Source organism: Opisthocomus hoazin, chromosome 2 (genome assembly GCF_030867145.1).
Source record: "Opisthocomus hoazin isolate bOpiHoa1 chromosome 2, bOpiHoa1.hap1, whole genome shotgun sequence".
NCBI classification, from domain to species: domain Eukaryota; kingdom Metazoa; phylum Chordata; class Aves; order Opisthocomiformes; family Opisthocomidae; genus Opisthocomus; species Opisthocomus hoazin.
In genome coordinates this window covers 44,356,426-44,382,995 of record NC_134415.1, presented here as the reverse complement: position 1 = coordinate 44,382,995, position 26,570 = coordinate 44,356,426, and the positions used below count along the sequence as shown (strand labels likewise).

At 46.0% G+C, this 26,570-nt stretch overlaps 1 protein-coding gene across 1 annotated transcript in view; it reads right to left on the bottom strand.

Annotated features, from left to right (window-relative positions):
* Window positions 1-26,185, bottom strand: part of LOC142364629 (uncharacterized) — a 50,298-nt gene extending 24,113 nt beyond the window's left edge. The window contains exons 1-6 of the mRNA XM_075444545.1: window positions 26,177-26,185; window positions 24,412-24,690; window positions 23,241-23,349; window positions 18,060-18,176; window positions 5,260-5,388; window positions 2,559-2,711 (exon numbers count right to left, since the gene is read on the bottom strand). Coding sequence (XP_075300660.1) covers window positions 2,559-2,711; window positions 5,260-5,388; window positions 18,060-18,176; window positions 23,241-23,349; window positions 24,412-24,690; window positions 26,177-26,185 — 796 coding nt within the window. The remainder of the gene's footprint in view (window positions 1-2,558; window positions 2,712-5,259; window positions 5,389-18,059; window positions 18,177-23,240; window positions 23,350-24,411; window positions 24,691-26,176) is intronic.
* Window positions 26,186-26,570: the final 385 nt, after the last annotated feature.

The following is a 26,570-nucleotide window of genomic DNA, read 5'->3' as shown; positions in this document are numbered from 1 at the left end:
TTTTTGGTACGCACATTTGGGTGGAACTATCCCCTGTGCGTCCAGCACTGCAGTAAAGAATGCCTGCTCTCTAGAACTCCAAAATTCAGTTTTAGAGAGTCAATTATTTTGCCGCTTTCCGGTAACAGATTTTGGCACCACAGATTGGACCCTGCTCCTGAACCTCCGTGATCCGAGGGATCGCAGGACCTCCAGCTGGCACCAAGGGATTCTTGGGGAGAACCTCCGATCCCTGGACTGAGAAGTTCTGAGCAAGGACCATCAATAAGGTAAAGGCATTCTTCTAGTATTATTTCTCGCTGCCTGCCTGCTAGTCGTAGTGAAAGCTTCACAGCATTGGGCTATATCCCTGGGGAGAAGCAAACGTACCCTTCCCAAAACAGAACTGAAACGAAAGTACTCTTCCTGAAACCGAGGCTCGGCAATTTGTCTGTTAAATGTTGAATATTATTGTAAGTCTCTGTCTATTTGTAATACCTGGATTTATGCTGAAACTTGGTGTGCTTGTGCGTGTCCAGTCCTGACTATGATTGTGTGTTTTCATGTGTTTGTTGTCATAGTGTTTGTATTTATGTGATCTGATGGATTTATTTAGTTTCTGCGATCTAACGGACTTGTCTGGACTGAGTAACTGCCTTTGCATCTTCTGGTTTGGTCAGTTCTGCAGGTATTGATTATTTCTGGTTCTTGACTTTAGATTGTTGTATCTGGATTCTGATTTCTCAGGCTTGCGGAAGCATTTGGTGCAGCAGGGAACAGATGGGGTGAACTCTGCAGATTTATGCTTTTATGTACACTGATTTTAGCTTATATAGTTAATGAGTTATGCCCTTAGATACATTGATCTTAGCCTAGGTGATTAATATGAATACCCAATACTAATTGTTATGGATGTTTGTATGTGTGATGAGTATACCTATAACCCAAACGCAAATTTACTGAGCTTATATCATTGATCCACCATTATTTCAACTCCTGACATGGTGGGATGCATACCCTCCAATCGGCAATAATGATATGTTGTGGTCAGGCAGTGCTTGGATCCCACCATCCACACAGAAAGAAAACTGGATGCAAGTAAACCAATCTACGCCCATATGTTAGATAACAGATTTGCCATCAATATCACAGAATCACAGAATGGTAGGGGTTGGAAGGGACCTCTGTGAGTCATCTAGTCCAACCCTCCTGCCCAAACAGGGTCACCTACAGCAGCCTGCACAGGACCTTGTCCAGGCGGGTCTTGAATATCTCCAGAGAAGGAGACTCCACAACCTCCCTGGGCAGCCTGTCCCAGTGCTCCATCACGCTCAGAGTGAGGAAGTTCTTCCTCATGTTCAGACGGAACTTCCTATGCTTCAGTTTGTGCCCGTTGGCCCTTGTCCTGTTGCTGGGCACCACTGAAAAGAGCTTGGCCCCATCCTCCTGACACCCACCCTTAAGATATATACGTACCAGCCTCAGGCTAATTTGATCCTTCTTTACACCCAGCAGGTTATGGTGTGCACTTCACATCTCTATGTCTTTTTATTAGCATTTGTGTTCTTACGTCTGTTTTTAGTATTGGAGTTTGTGTGGGCCTCAATGAGAAGACTGTAGAAAGCTGAAGGCCGAACTATGTCAGCTCTTACTGTCAGCAGTGTCTGGCTAAACAAAAAAGGGGCAAATGTGGGAAACCATAGAACTTGAGACAGAACAGCACGGCCCCATCACCCTGAAGGATCAGCGCATCCTGTGTCTCCCTTCTCTCTTCTCATGAGAGAAGCTGTTTTCACACATCCAGCTGCAAAAGATCCTAGAAAACAGCAACCGTGAACTGGCATTCGCAAAGCCACGAGTCCAAAGCTGACTGGCCCTAGTAACTACTGCATTAGTTTATAAGGTATTCACTTGAGCAACAAAATGATTCTGGTCGAGCATAAGATTGGGGTCCACAAAGTCATTCACCACAATTGTGGCAGGTGTTACTTAAGGAAAGACACTAAAAATAATAAAAGGAAATGCTGTAAGGTACAACTATTTCGTGAAACTATTTTGTTAAGGTGTTGCTAGCAGCACTGTAACACCCTGGTCACTCAGACACCTTGATATAGATAAACTGAAAATACGCTTCACTAGGGATGTGGACTACTGGTCTGTGAGCAGCTCAAAGAATAAATGAAATACTGATGCATTTTTAGTTCAAAGTAACCCAAAATTTAATGGAACAAGAGAGCAGCTGTTCCTTCAAATCAAAACGAACTATGGACCCTCAGAGTCATTCCCTCTTTGAGCTTGACCACAAAATCTTTCCCATTTCCCAAGAACTATTTCCATAGTCAACAAAAGGACATTAAAGAAACCAGTCCCAAACAATCATGGACCAGAAAAAAAAAGTTCACAGATGGTAATATCAGTATTAAAAACACAAGAATTAATATTAATGAAAGTCCTGACTTTCTTTTTCCATTTAGCCCACATTTTAGAGCAGTTTACAATAGGCCATGACCTCCCTCCCAACTAGAATGGACAAGAAGCAAGAAGGAGAAAAGAAATCAACCAGCCAACAAGCTACTCACCAGATCCTCTGACAGGACACATCTCCAGAACAGACCCGAGGGCCCAGCACCGGTCAGACTCACAGCAGGACTGCCTTCTGGTGAACCTATCGAGAAGCTCCTGTGCACAGCTGCCATTCACTATGTTGGAGAAACACGTCCTTGCCCTCTGATCTGAAAGTCAATTGAAAAAGAAAACAAAAAACAGTAACACTGTAATAAACCAAAGCATATAAGATTTGTTCTCAAACCGGTTGGAAGGTGAAGGAGGCCCCCCCCTTCCCTCTTACCTTGGTATTTGCTGTATTGTTAATGTACAACCCTTGCATAACCACTTCCTTAATCATTGTCGAAAGAATAAAGCGGGGATTTCTATGTATTGGGTCAACATGACCAAATAAGGAAAGGAACTGATCCACAACGCGGAGGAAGACTACGGCCTTCATCCTCACGACCACCAGAGGGACCAGAGCGACCCCCTAGCAACAGCATGCGCAGCCACAGAAAGAGACCAGGATGTGCTACGTGGAACCGGAACTACTGAACTATAAAAAGGGACTCTGGGGGAGGTGCGGTGCGGACCGTTGGCGGAGCAAGAGACTCCCCGGCCGCCCAGCGCTGTTTTGCCTGCTTCATGGCTTGCTTAAATACATTCTATTGCTAATAAATTCACACTTGATTAATTAACAATTGGCTCCTCAATTTGGATTCATCACGGGAGGCGAGCATCTATAACAACACGAACTCTCAAAATTGCTTTCCCCTGTTCAACTCCTGTAACAACTAAAATGTTTAAGAAGTTGTAGTAAAAAAAAACCCTAAACAAACCCCAAAATATCCCAAAACACATCCAATAATTCTCTGAGGTGACCAGCACACACGCATTCCGCATTTGGTTTACTGCAGGATCACATATTTGCAGTGACACCAGCCTTGCATCAATCCAGCAGGCAATCTTCAAGTCTGCTCAAGCTAACAGGAAAGAAATACGGATGATACAAAAGATACAAAGCAATGTCAATAGAAACTAAATACAAATCTATCAATAGCCTACTACCGCAAAACCTGAGACATTTCATGTAATAGCTGCAACATCACTAAATTCATTTAATTCATTCTGCCTTGGTGTAGATGTATCTGACTGAAGAAACGCTATCCAGCCTGCTCTGCTCGGTAGACTGAATGTACAACAGTACTGTTAGTAGTGCCATGTGAAAACTACTCTACATAAATACGTCAGTGTTCATTACATTCTAGTTCCTTCAAGGACGCATCCTAGATCTTTTGTTGTTACACTCCTGAATGCTGACAAGGAGAAAAGCTCAATGAATTTGGAAAGACATGGGACTATGCACATCCTCATACTTGGATTAAAAGCAAATATTTATCTTAAACTGTGAAGAATAACGTAACTTGTATTCATACAAGGATTACATTCTTCACTCTTCTTCCTAGTAAAGGAGACATGATAATTCCAGAGTACACAAATTATACTCCAGTGCTATGAACATCTCAGAGCACAAAAACTTTCAGGCACATCTTCATTTCAGGGAAGGACACTCTGTGGCATAAGAGCCTGCCTCGGCAAACTAGGGCACGTGATTTGTGTGCAATTGGTTTGGGGACCTGACTTTACAAACCAGACTCTAAAACACGCCCAAAATCCATAGAAATACTGATCCTGTTGGAGATGATAGGTTCTCAGTACTCCTGAGGATAGCCACAACATATTTCAGGTTTGGCACTCCTCAGATGAACCTGGGTAACAAAAGCTGGCTACTTTCTGCAAAAAATTATCCATGTGAAATCACTTGTAGGTCTTGTGGTGCTACTGGCTTACATCATTTATCTGTAATTCCAAAATCCCTTTAGAATTCCCATCCCCTTCCCAACATGACAACACAGTGCTTCGAGATGTCTGAAATAAGAACCACGACAAGAAATCTACAAAACATACTATTCTTAGCAATTGTTAACGATTTTACACATGGTATGCAGGTATTTTTTAGTTAATTCCTCAGAATGGATTATGCCATCTATTTGGCATGTGCCGCTGCACAAAAGAAATTACCACATGTGAAAATGAGCATACACCTTTTTTAATACTATAGAAACAGGTTTGAAATAAGTTGTCCTGTAAAAGTTGCAATCTACTGAAATCTAATATTTGGTTTGTTTTATTATCTGCTCCAGTCAAACTAGCGGCACCTCAGCATACATTACTCAGTGCCTTCGCAGTTTGTATATGTGCCTTACATTGGTCTCCACAGGGTGAATTAACCTATGTGAGATGGAACTTGAAATACCAAGTAAGGATGTTTGCTCCTTTAGAACCAAAGACAGCTTAGCTTTTGGTTTCATCAGATGTGGATTAGAGAAACAAATATACTTAACACTTCCTATATTTGCCTAGACAACAAGGAGATATTCATTGCTTATTTCCTAACAAGATCCAGATCTCAGGCAGGAGTTCTCAGACTACAATAAACTCGACACAGAGGAATCCCCTCTCTCCACGAAGATGGCTGCACTGCCAATCATCATCGGAGGAGGATGTTATGAAGTTTAAGTAGCTGGATCAGAGACACGAGTGACTTAGCACATAGTGAGGTCCTGCGACGGGGCAGGGAGTGCTAGATGGCTGGGACAGGAGGTCTGCTGCCGCTGTGTGTAAATTGCCCTAGTAGCCTGGAGAGCTCTAAAAGCCTGCAGGGTGGAATACCTGCCAATACAGCGGGAGCCATCCACGGAGGTGACATAACCCTGCACGCAGACGCAGAAATAACTTCCCACGCTGTTGGAGCATTCGCTGCCTTCACAGGCTCCTGGATGCTGGTGCATTCATCAACACCTACCCAAAAAGGAAAGCACGTCAGATAATGAGCGCAGCACTTGAACACATTGTATTAAAAAGAGGAACAGACAGCTTCTCTGAAATAAAGCTATTACTCAACTCAGATTAAATAACATTTTGCTGGTATTTGCATACTGCAGATAATTTTGTTTCACATCTAATGGAGGCTTTCCTTATCCACTCAAGGGGTGCACCACTTCAAGTCACAGAGTACGTCAGAGCAGTTTCGGAATTGCTCTAAATGACACATACTGAGTGCCATCTCTAGGAAGCACACAACAGCAACAAGGCAATCTATAACAATCTGACTACTAAAACCAGCACGCACTTGAAAACTGGAAGTTTCCCATTGTTAAAAATTTTATCCTCACACGAGTGGGTTACACTAGGTTTTGCTTTATTCACAACTCAGAGTTGGGCCATCACCTCAGTGAGTGGCAAAACTTAACTCGCTAGACCAGTTTATATACATTTATTAAACCGATTACATCAAGGCTAGAATCTTCATAAGTTTCCTAAGCAACCGTTCCGTTCCTTTGAGTACATCATTTATTAAGTTCTTTCTGTTCTTCTGTCTTCATAGAATTCTCCCTCGCTGGTTTCAGGGTCATCTTGGCTTCTTTAATTAATTCTATTAGATACAATCCATACAATTAATTTCTATCCCAATTGTAAGATACCAATTGTATGGTTTCTTAACACAGCTGTGTCTACACAGCTGAGTGTACGTTCTAGTTCTACGATTTTATTCTATTCTATAATCAATCTTTATAATCAATCTCTAACACCCTTCACTCCATTTGCCACAGGTACCTGCTACTTCAAAGGCAGTAATCTTAATTACAAGAACACAACACCTGGTCTTCTACCAAAGGAAATCAAATTCCAAACTAGCTGGTCAGACAGTAAAAAGCCCACTGAGGTCATGAGTAGCTGGAGTTTGTAGCTCTGGCAAGTGAAAGACAGAGGAAGGAAGTAGTCAGACGCTTCTGCAAAGCTGCAGGACATAGACCATCCTTCTCACCTGGCTACACGCACAGGAGTTTAACACTGTCTAAGGCTCTTGTCCAAGAATGACAGGGAGATGGGAAGGGAGGAAGGACCTTCCCAAAATCCGGGCAGTGACCAGAGTGGAAGGAAGACTCCTCAGTCTTCTCCACGCGGATAGAAAACCATGGTTTTAACCAACTAATATGGAGAACCCTTGTGGAAGAATAATTTTCTTACTTACTGGAGCAGTATCAAGTCAGAGGCTTTTTTCTTCCGCTAGTCTTTCAGCTAAATCTCTGTCTCGCCTTCCCTCTCCCTGGTTCTTGCATGCGCAATTCTTTCAGCAAGATCTCTGTTCCCTCTCAATGGGAGTTCTGAGACTTTCCCTCAGGAGGAGCTATTTTTAGGACAGCTGACTGAAAAAGGTACTCAATTTCCTCCCTTCTCCCTCCCAAAATACATAAATTCAATGCTCCCGGGGAAAATGCTCCAGAGACAGGACGAGCAGATGCTGTCTTAAGGGTGAAGAAGACCGGGGGCATGAACGGCTGTAGTTCCAACCTTGCACACAAGATGAGAAAGCCAGTCTCAATGGCAGAACCAACTTAAATGTGTGGCATAAACTCTACAGGTGTGAGTATTAATAGGTGAGCTTCTGACAAAATACCCAGCCTGGCTACCACTCATCCAGAATTCATCACTTCTACTGCTACACTAACCAGCATTTTATGAATAACTGAATTCAAAGTACCAGAATAGGGCCACTCAGCTGCCGAGTTCTGAAAAAGGGTTCCCTGAAAATACCTTTAATCTCTAGTAATACCCGCTAGTATCAAAGCTGAGTAACACACAGAGTAGTGAAATTAGACATTAAAGCAGGAAAGCCAGAAATGGAACTGTCCTCTTTGAAAGGCTTCTTTGCATTTTGGTGCCACGATTTCAAAAACAAGGAGCCAGCCTGTACCATGGAGTCCTAGCCCTGGCAAGTCAATAATACACCAACATCTCTTTCTGGAAGAGCATCAGAGACATCCGACCTCCTAGAGTACCTTATACTGTAAAGGGTGTCATAACTCACTGCATTTAGTCAAGAAACATGATGCATTGTCAGTTTGAGAAGACTAATTGGAACACATCTATTAGATCCTTGAAGCACTACTAAGTAGTAGTCCACCTCTTATGTAAACCAGCAAGCACAACCGAAAGCTTACTTCACCTCTCAGTTTATCTATATACATTTCGTCTCTGAACAACCCATAGATCAAAGTTCCATTAATTCTGCAAGATAACATCCTAAAAATGTACAGAATTTCATTCTGAAAAAGACAATGAAAACTCAGTATGTTGTAGGTCAAAACTTTCAGGCCAAAAAAGAGAAGGGTTTGGGGTTTTCTTTCGTTTAGTTAAGATGTCACACCAGTGATAGCTGGAATTTGCTACAACCCTTGTAATGGCCTTTTCCACATTTTTTCAGCTCTGTGCCCATCCCTTGAGTCCTTCCAAGACCTGCCCAGCAGCAGAAGGAGTTGTCCTGACTACTGCGGAAAGTCTAGAGAGCAGCAATAAAGTAAAGCCAGTAAGTAAAATCAGTAATGTTGAACCCTGAGCTGGATTAATTTTAAATGTCATACTTTCCCAAAGAGCCTAAGCTGCCTAGTTACATTTCTATACATGAGGGCATGCACACAGCTGCACATAGCAGCTGCTCTCCTGTGCTTTGGAAATCCTTTAAACCCTCTTTACTGGTATACAATTGCCATTACCTTCTGCAAGGTCCGTGTCGGTAAGTTGTAATATGAGGCTCCAAATACATCCAATTAGCTGTGCCTTTTTACTCTTTCTTTCTCTCTTTCTTTCTCTCTTTCTTTCTCTCTTTCCTTCTCTCTTTCTTTCTCTCTTTCCTTCTCTCTCCCTTTCTTTCTCTCTCTCTCTCTTTCTTTCTTTCTCTATTTCTTTCTTTCTCTCTCTTTCTCTTTCATTCTTTCTTTCTCTCTCTTTCTCTCTCTTTCTTTCTCTCTTTTTTCTTTCTCTCTTTCTCTCTCTTTTTCTTTCTTTCTCTCTCATTCTTTCTTTCTCTCTCTCTCTTTCTTTCTCTTTCTCTCTTTCCTTCTTTCTCTCTTTCTCTCTCTCTTTCTTTCTCTTTTTCTTTCTTTCTCCTTCTTTCCTTCTTTCTTCTTCCTTTCTTTCTTTCTTTCTTTCTTTCTGTCTTCTTCCTTTCTATCTTTCTTTCTTCTTCCTTTCTTCCTTCCTTCCTTCCTTCCTTCCTCAGAAAGAAACATGGGAATATCATGCAAGCACATAGCCTAGCAAAGCAGGGTTCATTGCTTAGCAAAATCCCTTATGGCACAAAAAGCACAACATGAATATTCCTACTTAGTGTAACAATAGTTTTTGTTTCCAGGAGGAACAACAGGAGAAAAAATCCTAACCCACAAAACACACTTGAATGTTAAGGGTAAAAGACATCGCAGGAGATCTCAAATCCCTCCTTCGTAAGCAGAAGACTTGCTGTTAAATAACGAAGCTCTGAACAGTTAGTGTAAATTTCCAGCCTCTGCCTCTGAACACTGGAGCCTTGCCTGGTTACCGACTCCAACTTGCATTTTGTCCTTTGTAGCCAGCAAGTCATATTTCATCTGGTTTTCCATACTTCAAGAAGAGAAAGGAGTCAGCAGGATACTCCATACTACATCACTTCTATAGAATATCTGAAATAAAAAACTTCATTAAAACCATGCAGTTTCTACTAAACCATTTCTCTGCGCACAGGTTCTAACTCACAGGAGACCAATTCCTTCTATCGTTCCCAGTCGCCCAATCCACATATAGAAACAGAATCACAGAATGTTAGGGGTTGGAAAGGACCTGTGTGGGTCGTCTAGTCCAACCCTCCTGTAACTCCACTCAAATGACCAGTCACACTAACTGGAAGTGTAACTGCTTGAAGGACTGGCTAGAGTTTTAGCCTATAAATCTTACACTGAGACATTATGAACTCTCAAAGCCTTTATTTTAAAAAAAATAAAAATAAAGCTGAATGAAACTATGGCTTGGCTTTCACTCTCTGCTCCATTCTTGGAATAATGTAAGCATGGTATTACGCTGGTATAATTTTGGCATTACCACCTTGGCTGTGAAGCATGGGGAAATGGACAAGTAATAGTTTCATTACTCTTTTTTTTTTTTCCAGAAAAAGCGGTACAAAGAGGGCACTGTGGGTTGTTACCTGCATAATCCCCTGGGAGGATCTATGTGACTAGGGAAGCTCCTGGGGAAGCTGAGAGCAGGGACTAATTAGTGCCTGATTTCTCCCACAGCCAGAAGCCGCAGAGGCTTAGAAGAAACAAAGCCAGAGCATATAACCTGTTCTGCAGTAGGCTGCCAACAAAGCAGGAAAGGAAAACCCCTTGACTACTGAACTATGAAGTATGCTGTGCACAGTGGCATACAAAGGTCTTCAAGATGTTCACTAAGTTTAATCTGTTTCTGAAAATGTGACAGTTGAAATTATTTTTACAGGCTATGTTTTAAGGCATAATTACCAATATGAGTAAACATTGCTAGTTTTACTTTGCAGTTTCAGAGGGCTTTTCATGTAAACAGCAATAGTAACGCATTCCTGAAAGTAACTGGTTTGGTGCAAAAGCCAAATCCTTAGATGGGTTAGCTGTTTGCCAGACATCTGGGGGCTCTGTCTGAGTTGGATCTTGAGATTTTGCCTTTTAGCAGGCCAGCAAAACTGTGCTATGAACTAAATGAACTTCACAACAAAACTTCCAGAATTAACTGAAATGGGGTTTCTGCTTTGCCCAAGGCAAAGCCAAAAAAAAAAAAAAAAAAAAAAAAAAAAAAAAAAAAAAAAATCATTCTCAAGCATCTTAAGACCCCAATATTCCCAGCAGGGGATCAGGCTAAGTGTCAGGCCCAACTAAAGGGAAAGACAAAGACATGCAGGAGGAGAAGAACATGGCCATGAGGGCAATACTTGGCTCATCCAGGACTGTTGTGGAACGACAGCCTCAGCACATTACCTCTTCCCTTTTCACTGGGGCTTCCCCAAAACAAACTACAAAGGCTGTTCTCTTAGTCCTTGCTTGCTCCACTCAGCAAGTCACAGATCCTAGGAAATATCTCATCATTCTACAATAAATACAGGGCTCCAAGAGATATTAACAGGTCCTGTGAGGTGTTAACTGCTCTTGGCTACTTGGCTGTTGATCCAGACTAGCCCACTGATAGCGGCTGCCCTAGGGCTTCCAGGGGGATAAAACCAGCAGTTTACTGAGGTAACCACACCCTGCACTCTACTGAAATCAACTACATAAAAGGCAAGACAGGAACTCTCATTTGTCACTAGACAAATTTTATATCCAAATGTAACCAGGGTGATAAAAATCAGTTGACCATAAACATGAACAGTGCTGCTATGTTCCTGGTACAGCCCTACCCACCTGGACATTAGGTCTGGGAACAGAGGGTCTAGTCTCTAGGTAACCATTAATGTTAAACAACAGTAGTGAAGGGGAATTTTAATAGAAATAGCATTACCTAATAGTTGCAGGTGCATTTATAGCACCTATCTATTGTGTAAATCAACTGAAGCAGAGAGTCTTGCATCTCCATACAAAGGGGTTAGTTTTTGATAGGGGCTAGAAGTCGCCTAGAACCGGTCAAGACGACCCCACTGTGTGGATGGGAGCCAGAAGAGAACTGAGTTTGCGCAGAAACTGTGATGAAGAGGATGAGCCTTCATCTTGGACCCCCGACGACCACCACTAGGAGGCACTGCGCAAGCGCAGCTGGCAGGAGTCTATGGAAATGACTTCTTGGATTTTAATATGAAAGGGATAGGTTATGCATATGTATAGGTGGACTGGGAAACCTAATGAATATGTGCATTTTTGATCTATATAAACTGCATGGAAAAGGTATGAGGTATGCACGTTCGGTGGAATTATCCCCCGTGCATCCAGCGCCGCAATAAAGAATGCCTGCCTTTTAACACTACATTGGTGTTACGAGGTTTATTCCCGGATTTTCGGTGACAGTTTCTGGCGACCCAGATGGGACCCTGCTTGTGAATACTGATGGATCCGCGGGGCCTAAGGGGGGAGTCTTCAATGGGGAGGGGGTTGAAGTCTCCAAGATTCCAGCAGGGAGCTGGGATCCAAGAGGGAGCTCCCACAAGAGCTGGGGTCCCTCTGACTAGTGCCTGTGATATAGTGCACTATCACAACCACTGGTCGTTCGGGAAATGTGCACATTTCCGAGTAAAAAACCCATCCCAAGGGGTACACCTTTGGGATGTATTCTGAAACATTGGAAGGATCTGGGGGGTGATCCTTTGACTCGGAAGCAATTGATTGAATACTGCAATCATTGGTGGCCGATGTATACTCTGGATGGTGGGGAAAGATGGCCAGAGAATGGGACACTGCGTTATAACACCAGCTTGCAATTCATGTTGTTTTGTAAAAGGGAAGGTAAATGACATAATATACGCAGATCTGTTTTTCACACTGAGAAATCATCCACAGTGGCAGAAGCAGTGTGGGATACATCCACACGATTCTATGGTGATCGTTTTAAAGAAAGAGAAATCTGAAGAGGATTTTTAAAAGTGTTGTTCTGCTTGTAGTATTGGTAAAAGGTATTTAAAATACAAACTTGAGGAAGATGATGTTAAATTAATAGCTGTGCCTCACCGGAGATGGGGAGATAATCAGGAGGATCAAAATTTGGAAGCTGATAGTCCTTCTGCTTCTCCTATGGAAGGAGGGACAGGGGGATTCAGCCCGGTTTCAGGAAGGACACGGGGAAAGATGGGGGGGGGTGGCTGAACCAACTCCCCTCCAAGCCCCTCTCCGAGAAGCTCAGAAATGAGGAAAGAGAATTTTTAATAAATACAGGGACCACTTATTCGGTATTGAACACATGTAAAGGGAAATTTAGTCATAAATCAGTAGATGTTGTTGGTGCGACAGGGCAAAAAGAAAATTAACCTTTCTTAAAAGCTGTTGAAATTTAGATTGGGAAAACAGTGGGTAACTCACCAGTTTCTATATATGCCTGAATGTCCGTTGCCTTTGTAAGGACGAGATTTATTAAGCAAATTAGAGGCACAAATAACTATTAAAAATGGGGAAACTGAATTATTGATACCAGAATCAAAAGCTGTAGAGGCGAGAGTGTTTATGTTACAGGATTCTTTTAAGGAAGAGCAAATTCCAGAAGAGGTGGAAAACTCAGTAATCCCCTTGGTTTGGCCAAATGAAGTTCCGGGATGGTCCAAATTAGCAGAACCGGTAAAAGTGACCTTGAAACCTGGATCCAAACCGGTAAGACAAAAACAATACCCTATTAAGGGGGAGGCTCAAAAAGGATTGGAGGGGTTAATCACGAAATTTTTGGAATATGGACTTTTGGTAGAATGCGAGTCAGAATATAACACTCCTAAATTACCGGTAAGGAAATCTGGAGGAAAAGAATATCGACTAGTCCAAAATTTAAGAGCTATAAATCAGATAGTTCAAGATATACACCCAGTAGCAGCCAATCCCTATATTTTACTGACGTCTCTGAAAGAGAAACATAAATGGTTTACTGTAGTAGATTTAAAGAATGCCTTCTTTTGCATACCTCTGGATATACAAAGTCAAAGTATATTTGCTTTTGAATGGAAGAGCCCTGCTACAGGACAAAAGATGCAATTAACACAGATTGTACTTCCACAAGATTCAAAAATAGCCCAATATTTGGGAATCGGTTGGCAAAAGAATTAGAAATATGGAAGAAACAGAGCCAGGAAAGGGAACAGTGTTGAACTTAAAAAGGCATTGATGATGGTCCCTGCCTTGGGTTTACCTGATCTAACCAAACCTTTGAAGCTGTTTGTCCATGAGAGGCAACATCTGGCCCTTGGAGTGCTGGCACAACGTCTGGGATCCTGGAAGCGACCAGTAGGATACTTCTCTAAACAACTTGACAAAGTGAGTAAAGGATGGTCGGGATGTTTACGGGCTGTGGCAACAACGGTATTGCTGATTCAGGAAGCTCAAAAATTGACTATGGGCCAAAAGATGGTGGTATATGTACCACACATGGTAGTAACTGTTTTAGAACAAAAGGGGGGTCATTTGCTATCCCCCAGAAGAATGCTGAAATATCAGTTTGTCTTGCTGGAACAAGACGACGTGGAATTAAAACCACAGCTATTGTAAATCCAGCAATGTTTCTGTCGACGGAAAAACCAACAGAAAGTCTAGAACATGACTGCCTGCTAACTGTTGAACAAGTCTATTCCAGCAGATCAGACCTGAAAGATGAATCTCTGGAAAATCCTGATTTGGAGTTATTTACGGATGGGAGCAGCTTTGTGAGAAAAGGAAGACGAATGGCCGGATACGCTGTTGTCACCACCACCAAGGTACTGAAGTCAGGAACGCTGCCTGCAAATACCTCGGCACAGAAAGCAGAACTGGTGGCGTTAAAGTAAGCCTTGCCAATGGCAGAAGGAAAGAGGGTAAATATATGGACTGATTCCAAATATGCATTTGGTGTGATTCATGCTCATAGGGCTATCTGAAAAGAAAGAAGACTGCTCTCAGCCCAAGGATCATCGATAAAACATAAAGAAGAAATCCTCCAGCTCCTAGAAGAGGTGCAAAAGCCAAAGAAAGTGGCGGTGATGCATTGCAAAGCTCATCAATTTGGTCAGACAGCTGTAAACATAGGTAATAAATTGGCGGACAAAACGGCAAAGGAGGCTGCAGAACGAGGTATCCTTGCACTAGTACCAGTAAAACAGATAAAAATCCCGAATCTGAAACCAAAATATAATAAATTGGATGAACAATTGGTGGAACAATTAAAAGCATCACAAAATACAGAAGGGTGGTGGGTAACGCCAGACAAGCAGGTAATAGTAACCCCGCAAGTTATGCCAGAACTTGCGAAAGAAAAGCATGCACAGACACATTGGGGTGTAGATGCTATGGTCTTGAGTTTAAAATATTCTGTAGTGTGTGTAGGAATGACAGGAATAATTAAATCGATAGTAGCCAAGTGTCCAATTTGTCTCAAAAACAATCCCATCAGAAAAAGGCACCCTTAGGAGTTACGAAACAGGGTAACTCCCCAGGAGACTATTGACAGGTTGATTTTTCTGAATTACCTAGGCAAAATGGATTTAAGTATTTATTAGTATTAATCGATACATTTTCTGGATGGCCGGAAGCCTTTCCTTGTTGCACCAACAAAGCAAGAGAAGTGGTTAAAATATTGCTAAAAGAGATAATACCAAGGTTTGGGGTACCAATAGACATGTCTTCTGATAAAGGACCACATTTTGTAGCAGAAATAGTTCAACAAGTAAGTAAAGTTTTAAGAATACATTGAGACTTACATACCCCCTGAAGGCCGCAATCAAGTGGGAAAATTAAAAGGATGAACCAAACATTAAAAAGACAAATAAGTAAGATTTGTCAAGAAGTATCTTTAAAATGACCACAAGCTTTACCATTAGCACTCCTGGAATCAGAATTCAACCAAGATGTAAAGATGCTAGAAGTCCATACGAAATCTTGTATGGCAGACCTTACCAAACTCCTCTAATCCCAGGGGATATGGAAATAGCAGAGGAAACAGATTTAAAAAAGTATTTGATTTCTTTAGGAAGAACCCTCGAAGCACTCCGAATATACGTTGTGCTGACCAGATCACTTGCTTTGGATACGTCTGTGCATCAGTATCAACCAGGTGATTTTGTGTATATAAAGACTTGAAACTCTCAACCACTGCAGGAGAAGTGGAAGGGACCTTTCCAGGTACTGTTAACAACTTACACTGATCGCAGTAGTAGGGGTGGAACCATGGATACACTACACTCGAGTGAAGAAGGCCCCTTCATGGAGAATCATCAATAGAGATCCAGAGACTGCAAAACTGATCTTAAAATACGTCTAAAACGGGGGTTATCATTGCAAAATATGGAAAAAATGAATTCTAACCTGGAGACTGATGATGACGGGAGCATTGTTTAAAGTATTAAAAGTGAAAACAAGAAGTAAAAATCGGCCGTCAATAAAAGTAAAACAGTTAATATACTTCCCAAAAACTCTGGAAGAAAATTGGCTTGACAAAATTTTTAATGGATTGGAGTAGAATCTGAGTTCCTGGGTAAAATCCTTAATTAGTACTGAACTACATTTGTTAATTGTATTTTTAGTGATATTATTCATTTATTATTGTTTAAAAAAGGAACTCACCAATAAAACAGCCTTCAATCGAATGATTATTCAGACAGTAGCCAAAAGATAAAATTTAAGTCATTCGGTCACGACGCTCCCACCATCATATAGTGGATAGCGGATAATTAAATTGTTATAAAATCATTATTGACAGTAGAGTATTGAATTAGTGTATAACTAAAATATAATTTAATTTAGAATGGAAGTATTGAAAATATGATTATTTCAAAACTTCCAAAGCGGGGAAATGTAACCAGGGTGATAAAATCAGTTGACCATAAACATGAACAGTGCTGCTATGTTCCTGGTACAGCCCTACCTACCTGGACATTAGGTCTGGGAACAGAGGGTCTAGTCTCTAGGTAACCATTAATGTTAAACAACAGTAGTGAAGGGGAATTTTAACAGAAATAGCATTACCTAATAGTTGCAGGTGCATTTATAGCACCTATCTATTGTGTAAATCAACTGAAGCAGAGAGTCTTGCATCTCCATACAAAGGGGTTAGTTTTTGATAGGGGCTAGAAGTCGCCTAGAACCGGTCAAGACGACCCCACTGTGTGGATGGGAGCCAGAAGAGAACTGAGTTTGCGCAGAAACTGTGATGAAGAGGATGAGCCTTCATCTTGGACCCCTGACGACCACCACTAGGAGGCACTGTAATAAACCAAAAGCATGTAAGATTTGTTCTCAAACCGGTTGGAAGGTGAAGGAGGCCTCCCCCCCCCTTCCCTCTTACCTTGGTATTTGCTGTATTGTTAATGTACAACCCTTGCATAACCACTTCCTTAATCATTGTCGAAAGAATAAAGCGGGGATTTCTATGTATTGGGTCAACATGACCAAATAAGGAAAGGAACTGATCCACAACGCGGAGGAAGACTACGGCCTTCATCCTCACGACCACCAGAGGGACCAGAGCGACCCCCTAGCAACAGCATGCGCAGCCACAGAAAGAGACCAGGATGTGCTACGTGGAACCGGAACTACTGAACTATAAAAAGGGACTCTGGGGGAGGTGCGGTGCGGACCGTTGGCGGAGCAAGAGACTCCCCGGCCGCCCAGCGCTGTTTTGCCTGCTTCATGGCTTGCTTAAATACATTCTATTGCTAATAAATTCACACTTGATTAATTAACAATTGGCTCCTCAATTTGGATTCATCACGGGAGGCGAGCATCTATAACAGCACTGCGCAAGCGCAGCAGGCAGGAGTCTGTGGAAATGACTTCTTGGAACTGATTTTAATATGAAAGGGATAGGTTATGCATATGTATAGGTGGCTTGGGAAACCTAATGAATATGTATATTTTTGATCTATATAAACTGCACGGAAAAGGTACGAGGTATGCACGTTCGTGGAATTATCCCCCGTGCATCCAGCACTGCAATAAAGAACACCTGCCTTTTAACTCCACATTGGTGTTATGAGTTTTTATTCCCGGATTTTCGGTGACACAAAGACACTATTTCAATTCATAAATTCATTATATGCATCTAAAAATCTAGCTGTAGAATCTTGCCTAGTGTAATACAAAGCTCCCTCACAATTTCAGGTAAAGGCAAGAACCTCAGGGATGCAACGAACCACAGCCTTCTCATTTCCTCCCAGCCTCACCAATTCTTTTTATCCTCCCCAAGAAAACTACACAGCTTTTATTACATAAATTCTAGTCTGCAACAAACACTCCCTAAGAAGACATTTTCAAATAGGAATAGTTCCTTGACTGACATGTTCACTTCAACCATGCTTCCCCTGTTTTAGAGAGTCATATCTACAACAACTTCATCAACACCTCCTATGTTTACGGTAACTATCACTTTGTGATCAAGAAGCTCAAGGAGACTTGCATTCACAACAGTTGTAATCCAATAAATCACACAATAAAAGTGAAACTAAACTGATACTTGCGAATGCAGATGAGAAGTTATTAAGTTATTACAGAGATAAGCAAGGTGCAAGATGACTACAAGACTGGAACAAAACAACCTTGAAGGACACTGTACATGTGATCTTACAACTGAGTTTGTGCAGAAGTAAAGTTCAGCCAGCGGACACCGTGCCGAAGAGTACGAGCCTGCATCTGAAGACCCCTAACGACCACCCGGAGGTGCTAACACACATCCGCAAAGGACATCAACGTATGTTAAGAAGTCCCAGGGAAAACCATGAATATGATAATTACTTCTCATAAATATCATGAATATGTATGTTAACATAGCATAAATGCCACGTGGCTACGTATTTTCGGCACGCACATCTGGGCGGAGCTATTATCCTCTGTGCACCCAGCGCTTTAATAAAGAACGGCTGCTTTCTAAAACTTCAACTTCAGTGCTAGAGTCAATTATTTCGCCATTTTCCACTAACAAAGGGAAACAAGGCTTCTAGGCAGCATGAGAAATCTGCACACAGGGATCCTCCTTATTACCTTTATGGGTAGTTACACAGCAGCAGGTTCCGTCCACCTTCTCAGCAAGAGCTGTGTTGTATGTCTCTGCCTCTAACGCCCTCCCAGTTACAGTTTCAGTTGCCAAACATGAAATGCCTGAAAAAAAGACAGCTATTTTAAACCCTCACCATGGCTCTGTTACTGTCTTATCCTCGTACAGATTCTTGCCTGATAACTGTAAATGTAACAAATGTAACATGTAGGGGATGTTATCACTTCAGGTGGTCAGAAACAAGTCTTGGTTCTTTGTGAATATTAGGACGGTTGCAAGACAAGGGACTCCTGAATAATCCCTTTAGGCGCCTGGGCCTTGGGAGAACAGGTACGCAAACTACAGAGATAAGGAGGCTGCAGGATAATCTGAAGACCCCTGCCGAGAGACGCCAAACAAACATGTGTGACGGACATTACCATATATTAATGAATTCTTGGAAAAGCCATTACTATGATAAACATTTCTTGGAAATGTAATTAATATGTATGTTAACATAGCATAAATACCTAGTAACTGTGTCTCTTCGGTGCACACGTTTGGAGGAGAGATCCCCCGTGTGCCAGGCGCCGTAATAAAGAATACCTGCTTAATAGTCTGCCGACTATTGAGTCTTCAATTCTGGCTTTTCACGGCATCATGCTCCTCACAGCTGCCCTCTGTAACTCCACCAGGACACATTCTAGAGCTGATTTCTAATCCGATCAAAACACACCCTTGTTTCTACAAGACATGACAGTCTTGGAAACGCTCGCAGACTAAAGCACAAATGCAATCGATTTCCAAATGCCCTCCCTCTTTTCCATTCTTGATTAGTATTAGAGAGATGACTTTGCCTTCCGCTTTACATACCGCATGGAAACTGCAAGGGTTCCAGTCCCATGCTGCAACAGGTTGAGGTGCGCCTTCCTGTATTACAATGGCAGTAGAAATTCATCACGACTAGCTGCTCTGAGCTCACAGTTTGGAGCTGGAAGTCAACAGCACCGTGTCAGTGCAATACACAGACTAGCAGAACTCAAGGTGGCCAAGAGCATCCTGGTGTTAAACACCCAGTAGCAGCTCTGTCAGCTAGACATTTCTCTGCTGCAAAGAGCCATGAAATCAGTGATCTGGGGGTCTGAAACAAACAGCCAGCAACCACCGTCCACGTTTCTAGGAGGATTTCTATAGCTAGGGCTTCTGTAACAGCTTCACTACAAACATGCAGTCAATTGTGTTTGGATTCAAAGACTATCCCGTACGATCATCACCCCTCCCTCCTCTCTCCCTAGCCAGTTTGGACTTGTGAGCTGGTCACTGTCTCTTTCTGCTAGAAAATACAAAGCCAGTCGTTGTGTTGCAAAAGTTTCAAAAAAAAGAGTTCATAACTCGTAAGATGAGAACCTCCTACACGCTTTCCTGACATTACATGGCATTTTTATATTTAGCAATCACCTCTGCACAGCACAACCATAACATGCAGCATGTGTGAAGGTTTTATGAAGATCACACAGAAAAGGAAATTTTCAGGGCAGTGAGAATACACACCCACTGGTTTTCCCACCCCACCCCCCACCTCCCCAGCACTCAGAACGCCTTCTATTACCCCGGCCCACACTCCGCGGAAGGAAAGGCAGAAGGAAAGAGAACAGAACTGAAGAATGAGGAAAGCAAAGCAAAGCAAAGTAGGGCAGCGCAGCGAAAAAGCAAAAGCAAAAGCAAAAGCAAAAGGGAATGGAAGCGAAGCAAAGCAAAGCAAAGCAAAAGCAAAAGCAAAAGCAAAAGGGAAGCGAAGCAAAGCAAAGCAGAGCAGAGCAAAGGAAAGAAAAAGAAATTAAAAGGAGAAAAAGGATTATTAAGGCAAGAAGACAGCCAAGTTCCACCTGCAATTCCAAAACGTACCCATCTCCACTGGCTAACAGAGGGGACCTGGCTTTTTGGAGGGGGCAGTCAGAGCCATTCTCAAGGAAGTTGAGACTTCCAGTCTGGACTGGGGCTAGATACTCAACTCGATGGCAATGCCATTAGTGGAGCCAGAGGGAGAGCGCTGGAGGGACTGAAAGACACTGGAGATGTGGTGCTTAGGGACACGGTGGAGTGGTGGCCTTGCACTTGCACCCACAGCCCCCGAGAGCTGCCTGTAGGGGCCGGGGGCACTCCAGCCCCCCTTAACCCTCTCCCTCCCCAACACGACCTGGGGAGCCTGCTGGAGTGGGACGGAACACGGGGAGCCCCCACATTCCTCCCTGGACATGCCACAGAGTCCTTAGCACCCAACAGCCACCACAGAACATGGCGCAGCCACCACTGCGGCTCCCACCCTGCGGCCCCCGCGCCCCTCCTGTGCCCTGGATCCTGCACACTTTTTTGCTCCCCGAAACCTTCTGCCCCCAGGTAGGCACACACCCCGACCCCTGCAGTCCGCGCACGCTCTCGGGGGCAAGAGCGGAGGTGACCGCCAGCCATCACTCCCAACTCTCATGCAGCCTCAGCCAACCTCTTACCAACTGCCCGCGCAGCAGCAGCAGCCCTTCCCTGCAGCCTGTGCACCCGCGCTCTGGGGAGCTCCCCCGGCCCCCAGCCACCACCACCAGGTATGGCAGCCCTGTCTGCTCTGGCACCCCAATACCTTCGCCACCCCCACCATCTCCAGACCCCGGGCACCTTCAGCACACCCAGACCCTGGGCACTCCCACCCCCCCCACCACCCCCGTCCCCACCGCACTTTTTGCACGGGGCTTCAGCAAGACCGGGTGAGTGGCCCTGCCCTCGCCTGCCTGATGCGCACCCAGGAAATCCCATTTCCAGACAATTTCACAAGCACTTGGGGCCATCTCTCCCATTTCACCTCCCAGAAGTGACTCTCCTCCCTGATTCCCAACCCCGTCCCACCAGCACAGCAGCTTGCCCCGCGGGGACCGACCTGGCCACCACCTCTCCACGTGCCTGGCGCAGAGCCGGGGGACGTCGGTGATGGAGGACAGCTCGGCAGGTGCCCATGGAGGGTCCCCCAGGCCCACCGCCACTTGCTCTCACCCACATAGGGCTGCAGATGGCTCCGTGTGGCTGCTGCTTCTACCCCCGCCTCTTCCACATGGAGTGGGCCAGCACCCACCTGCCTCCACCGCCCACCCCCACGCTTGCCCACGGCATCGCTTCCCTACCGCCTGTTGCCCTGTGGGGCCCCAGGGGCTACGGGATCCCCTCGGCCTGGGCAGCCCCTGGGACCCCGCAGGGCCAACCACCACACCTCACGCCCTCCACAAATCAGAGGACACCGCTGGCCCCAGCTCCCCTGGCGCTGCTGACATCCAGCCCCAGCTACCAGCAGCACCAGGGGCAGCCTATGCAGATGCACATCTCTGGCGTGGCCACCCTTGGGAGGGTAACCCCAGAAAGCCATATCTGCCCAGGCAGCAACATCCCCCACAGCCCCTCTCCTGCCCCCTACTCCGTTGGCGACACGGCCAGTGATCTCGCAGTGTCTCTGGAAAAGGCCCTCAGGATCTCCGAATGCTCCCTCGACACCCAGGGGCTCAGCCAGGACGGTCCCAAAAGCGGCCCCATGCCCGCGGACCCCGCTGACACCGGCGCTGCCGTACCCCCTTCCCCTTCACCTCGCTCACGCTGCCCCAGGAGCTGCTCACCCCCGACTACAGCATCCCCGAGATCACTAACGCCATCCTGGGCCTCGACCAATTCATGGGGCTGCAGCCCCACCAGCCCTGGGGGGATGCGGCCATGGATCTGCCCCCATCCCAGCCTGCCATTGTCACCGAAAATCCGGGAATAAAACCTCGTAACACCAATGTAGTGTTAAAAGGCAGGCATTCTTTATTGCGACGTCAGATGCACGGGGGATAATTCCGCCGAACGTGCATACCCCATACCCCTTCTGTGCAGCCTATATAGATCAAAATATACATATTCATCTGATTACATAAGCCCTTCCTTTCATAGTCAAATCAGTCCATTTTCATACACTCCTCCCACCCGCGCTTGCGCAGTGCCTCCTAGTGGTGGTCGTCGGGGGTCCTAAGATGAAGGCTTATCCTCTTCATCACAGTTTCTGCGCAAACTCAGTCCTCTTCTGGCTCTTGTCCCTGCGGCACGGGTCGTCTTGACCAGTTCTAGGCACCTGATGGTTTTAATTAAAACTAACTTCTTTGGAGGGAGATGTATGACTTTTTGCTTCAATTAATTCACACAATAGATAGGTACCACAAATACACCTGCAACCATTTGGTAACGCTATTTCTATTAAAAATCCCCCTTCACCATTATTGTTTAACATTAATGATTACCTAGGGACTAAATCCTCTGTTCCCAGACCTAATGTCCAGATGGGCAGGGCTGTACAAGGGACATAGCAGCATTGTTCGTGCTTTATGATTAACTAATTCCATCACCTTGGTTACACCCCGGTGCTAAGTTTACCTGATACCAAGAAACCTTTTTATCTATTCGTAAATACAGAAGAGGGAACGGCATATGGGGTTCTAACCCAAAAATGGGCAGACAGGAAAAAACTTCATTGTCCATTCAGCCTGGCCCATTGATAGGGCTTGCCCTAGAGCTTCCAGGGGGAGAAATCTAGCAGCTGACTGAGATAACCACACCCTGCGGAGTACTGAAATCAACTCCATCAAAAAGGCAACCTAGGAATTCTCATTTGTCACGAGAGAAATTTGATGTCCAAACACACTCTTTAAATTCATAAATTCATTATATGCATCTAAAAATCCAGTTGTAGAATCTTGCCTAGTGTACTACAAAGTTTCCTTACAATTTCATGCAAAGGCAAGAACCCCAGTGACGCAACCAGCCACAGCCTTCTCATTTCCTCCCAGCCTCACCAATTCTTTTTATCCTCCCCAAGGAAATCAGACAGCCATAAATTCTAGTGTGCAACAAAGTCTTATCAAGAAGACACTTTAAAACGGGAACACTACCTTCATTGACATGTTCACTTCAACCATACTTCATCTATTTTAGAGAGTAAAATCTGCAACAACTTCATCAACACCTCCTATGTTTACAGTAACTATGACTTTGTGGTCAAGAAGTTTAACCAGAGTTGCATTCACAACAGCTGTAATCCAATAAATCATACAACAACAGCGGAACTAAGGGAAACAAGGCTTCTAGGCAGCATCAGAAACCTGCATGGGGATCCTCCTTATTACCTTTATGGCAGCAGCAGGTCCCATCCCCCTTTTCAGCAGGAGTTACACTGTATGTCTCTGTCTCTAACGCCTTCCCAGTTACAGTTCCAGTTGCCAAAACGGGAAAGAGCTGAAAAGAAGACACGTATTTTAAACCCTCACCATGGCTCTGTTACTGCCACATCCTCCTACGGATTCTTGCCCCTCACAGCTGCCCTCTGTCACTCCACTATGACACATTCTAGGGCCTATTTCTAATCCTGTCAAAACACACCTTTGTTTCCACAAGAGGTGACACTCTGGGAAACGCTCGCAGACAAAAGTACCAAAGCGACCTATTTCCAAACTCTCTCCCTCTTTTCCATTCTTCATTAGCATTTAGAGATGACGTTGCCTTCCACTTGACACACGGCACAGAAACTGCAAGGGTTCCAATCCCGTGCTGCAAAATTTTGAGGTGTGCCTTCCTGTATCACCAGGCCAGGAGAAATTCATCATCACGACTAGCTGCTCCGAGCTTGCCCTTTCGAGCTGGAAGTCAACAGCACCGTGTCAGTGCAATACACGCACCAGTGGAGTGCAAGGTGGCAAAAGCATCCTGGTGTTAAACACCCAGTACCAGCGCTGTCAGCTAAACACTTGTCTGCTTAAAAAGAGCCATGAAATCAGTGATCCGGAGGTCTGAAACAAAGAGCCAGCAACAACTCGTCCACATTTCTAGGAGCACTTCTATAGCTAGGACTTCTGGAACAGTTTCTTCACTGCAAACATGCAATCAATTGTGTGTGAATGCAAATCTTTTCCTGTATAACCATCACCCCTCCCCTCCCTCCCTCCTCCCTCCCTACACACTTTTGACTCCTGGGCTGGTCACTCCCTCTTTCTGCTAAAAAACACAAAGCCAGTCCTTGTCTTGCAAAAGTCTCAAAAAAAGAGTTCGCAATTCATAAAGTGAGAACCTTCTCCATGCTTTCCTTACACTACATGGCTTTTTATACATTAGCAATCAGATCTGTATGGCATAGCCACAACGTACAGCACGCGCAAAGATTTTATGGTCACATGGAAAAGAAAATTTTCAGGGTAGTGAGAAAACACACCCGTCGGTCCTCCCACCCCCTTCTGCCCCGGCAGTCACAGCCCCCTCTATTATCCCGCCCTGCCCTCTGAAAAACAAAACACCAGCACATACCAGCTCCAGACCCAATTCCCTGACGGCGTTCTCTGCACGGGGGACCAACACCTCAGGGAGCGTCGCCGCTGAACTCCAGCAGCAACTCAGCCCCACGCGGCCGCTCGCCCGCTCCCCCGACGGCCAGAGGAACAGGCTCGGAAGGGCAAAAGGGAGAAAGAAAACCCCTGGGGCCGACGCGCTCCGTGCTGCTGCCGGGCCCCGCCCCGCCCGGCCCGGACGGGCGGCGCCGACACCCCAGGCCCGGCGAACCCCCGGCCCCAGCCCCCGGCCCCGGGACTGCGGCCCCGCCCGGACCCCCCCGGCCCGGCCACCTGCCGCTCCCGCCGCGCCGACGTCTCCTCCTTCCCCTCGGTCACGAACGGCCCCGGGGCCTCCCGTTGCCTCACGGCCCTGCCGCCCGCTCCCCCGCCCCGCCGGCACTGCGCCTGCGCCGCCCCGCGCGCGCCCTGCGCGGCGGGAAACGGAGCCCGGCGCCGCCCGCCCGCCCGCAGTGCGCGACGGCCGCGAGCGCCGGGGGGCAGCGGCGGGGACGCGGCCGACTCTCTCCGGCAGCGCGCGGCGAGGCGGCGGCTCCGCCGCTCCCCGGCCCGGCCCGGCCCTGGCTCCGTCAGGACAGCCGCCCGGGCTCCCCGCCTCGGGGTCCGACCGCGGAAAAGGGGCTGCGCTGAGCCCGGCTGCAGGCCCGGTGCCCGCCCGAGCCGCTCCAGCGCTGCCCTCCTCGGCTGGGCGGGGGAGAGAACGGGCAGCGACAGGGCCCTGGGCCGAGATGGGGGGGGGGGGGAGAGAGCACGCACCCCTCAGCCTCACGGGCAGCACGGACCGGGCCTGGGGAAACCGGTTTGTGGCCGGTGAAATCCGACTGTGGAGATGAGAAAGGAAACCTCAGTGTCAAAGCAATGTCAGCTTGAATGCTCAGGCTCACTCCCGGTTTCCCTCTGCCTCCTCCCTGGACACGGAGCAGCGCCTGCGCTCAGCTCGCCCCAGGCTGTCTCTGCCGCTCCTTCCTCCTCACGCTCCTCCCCTGCCCCGGCGTGGGGGTCACCAGCCCTGACAGCAAAGCTGCTCCGGCGTGGGGTCCCCCCCAGGCTGCGGGTGGGGATCTGCTCCGCCGCGGGCCTCCCTGGGCTGCAGGGGCACAGCCTGCCTCGCCATGGGCTGCTCACGGGCCGCAGGGGAACCTCTGCTCCGCACCTGTCTGCAGGGCAGTTTCTCCTCTGACAGAACAAGTTCTTCCCCTGGAAAGCAGAAAGGGGTGTGGTTGGTGTTTAGCACCGTCCCTTTGGCCAAGTAGCGCGTGGCCAGAATGATGTGAAGGTGTAACCCAAGCGTAGAGACAGCAGATCTTGGCTGTCTCCACTCTCCGATGAATCAAAGACAAATTCTCCTCCATGAAGGAACACAGGAAACGCAACAAAGAGGCCGGCCTTGCGTGCGCTCGATCTGTGGAAAGTCCACCGAGCACCCAGGCCCGAATAAAACCAGATCTCTGCTGAGTGCGTGAGGGTTGGCTCATTGCACAGCACGTAAAAGAAGCCGCTTTTCGGAGAACACTCTCACACATTCTCACTCCCCTCTCCCCGCTGCTGTTGCCCAGCAGTTTTTTATGCATTAAATACATGTATTTAATACATTTTTAAATACATTATCACAGAGGCGCTACCACCTCGCTGACGGGCTCAGCCTTGGCCAGCAGCTGGTCCGTCTCGGAGCCAGCTGGCGCTGGTTCTGTTGGACGTGGCGGAAGGTTCTAGCAGGTTCTCACAGAAGCCATCCCCTTAGCCCCACCGCTACCACCCCACCTTGCTACACCAACCCAAGGCAGAATTAAGTCTCGCTGAGCTCGCCTTCTTCTGTGCCGCGTTTGGGCACAGCTACACAGAACCCCTTTTCGGGTACCTCTGGGCAGAGTTCACACTTTCTTCCTCTGCCTGCTCCCTCCCACTGACAGTTCATTATTCACGGCCCTCATCTGCTTTCCTGAACTTTCCTTCCCCTGCGTGCCCCAGCCGGCTGCTGATCCTTCGGTTACAAACAGACCGACAGGCTCCTCGAGAGAGCCCCAGCGGCAGTTAACAGCTAACGGCGTACTGACAGGAAGCAGCCAGTTTCTCCAGCCACAGAGAGAGGTACCACAGGAAAGAACCACACTGGGCACA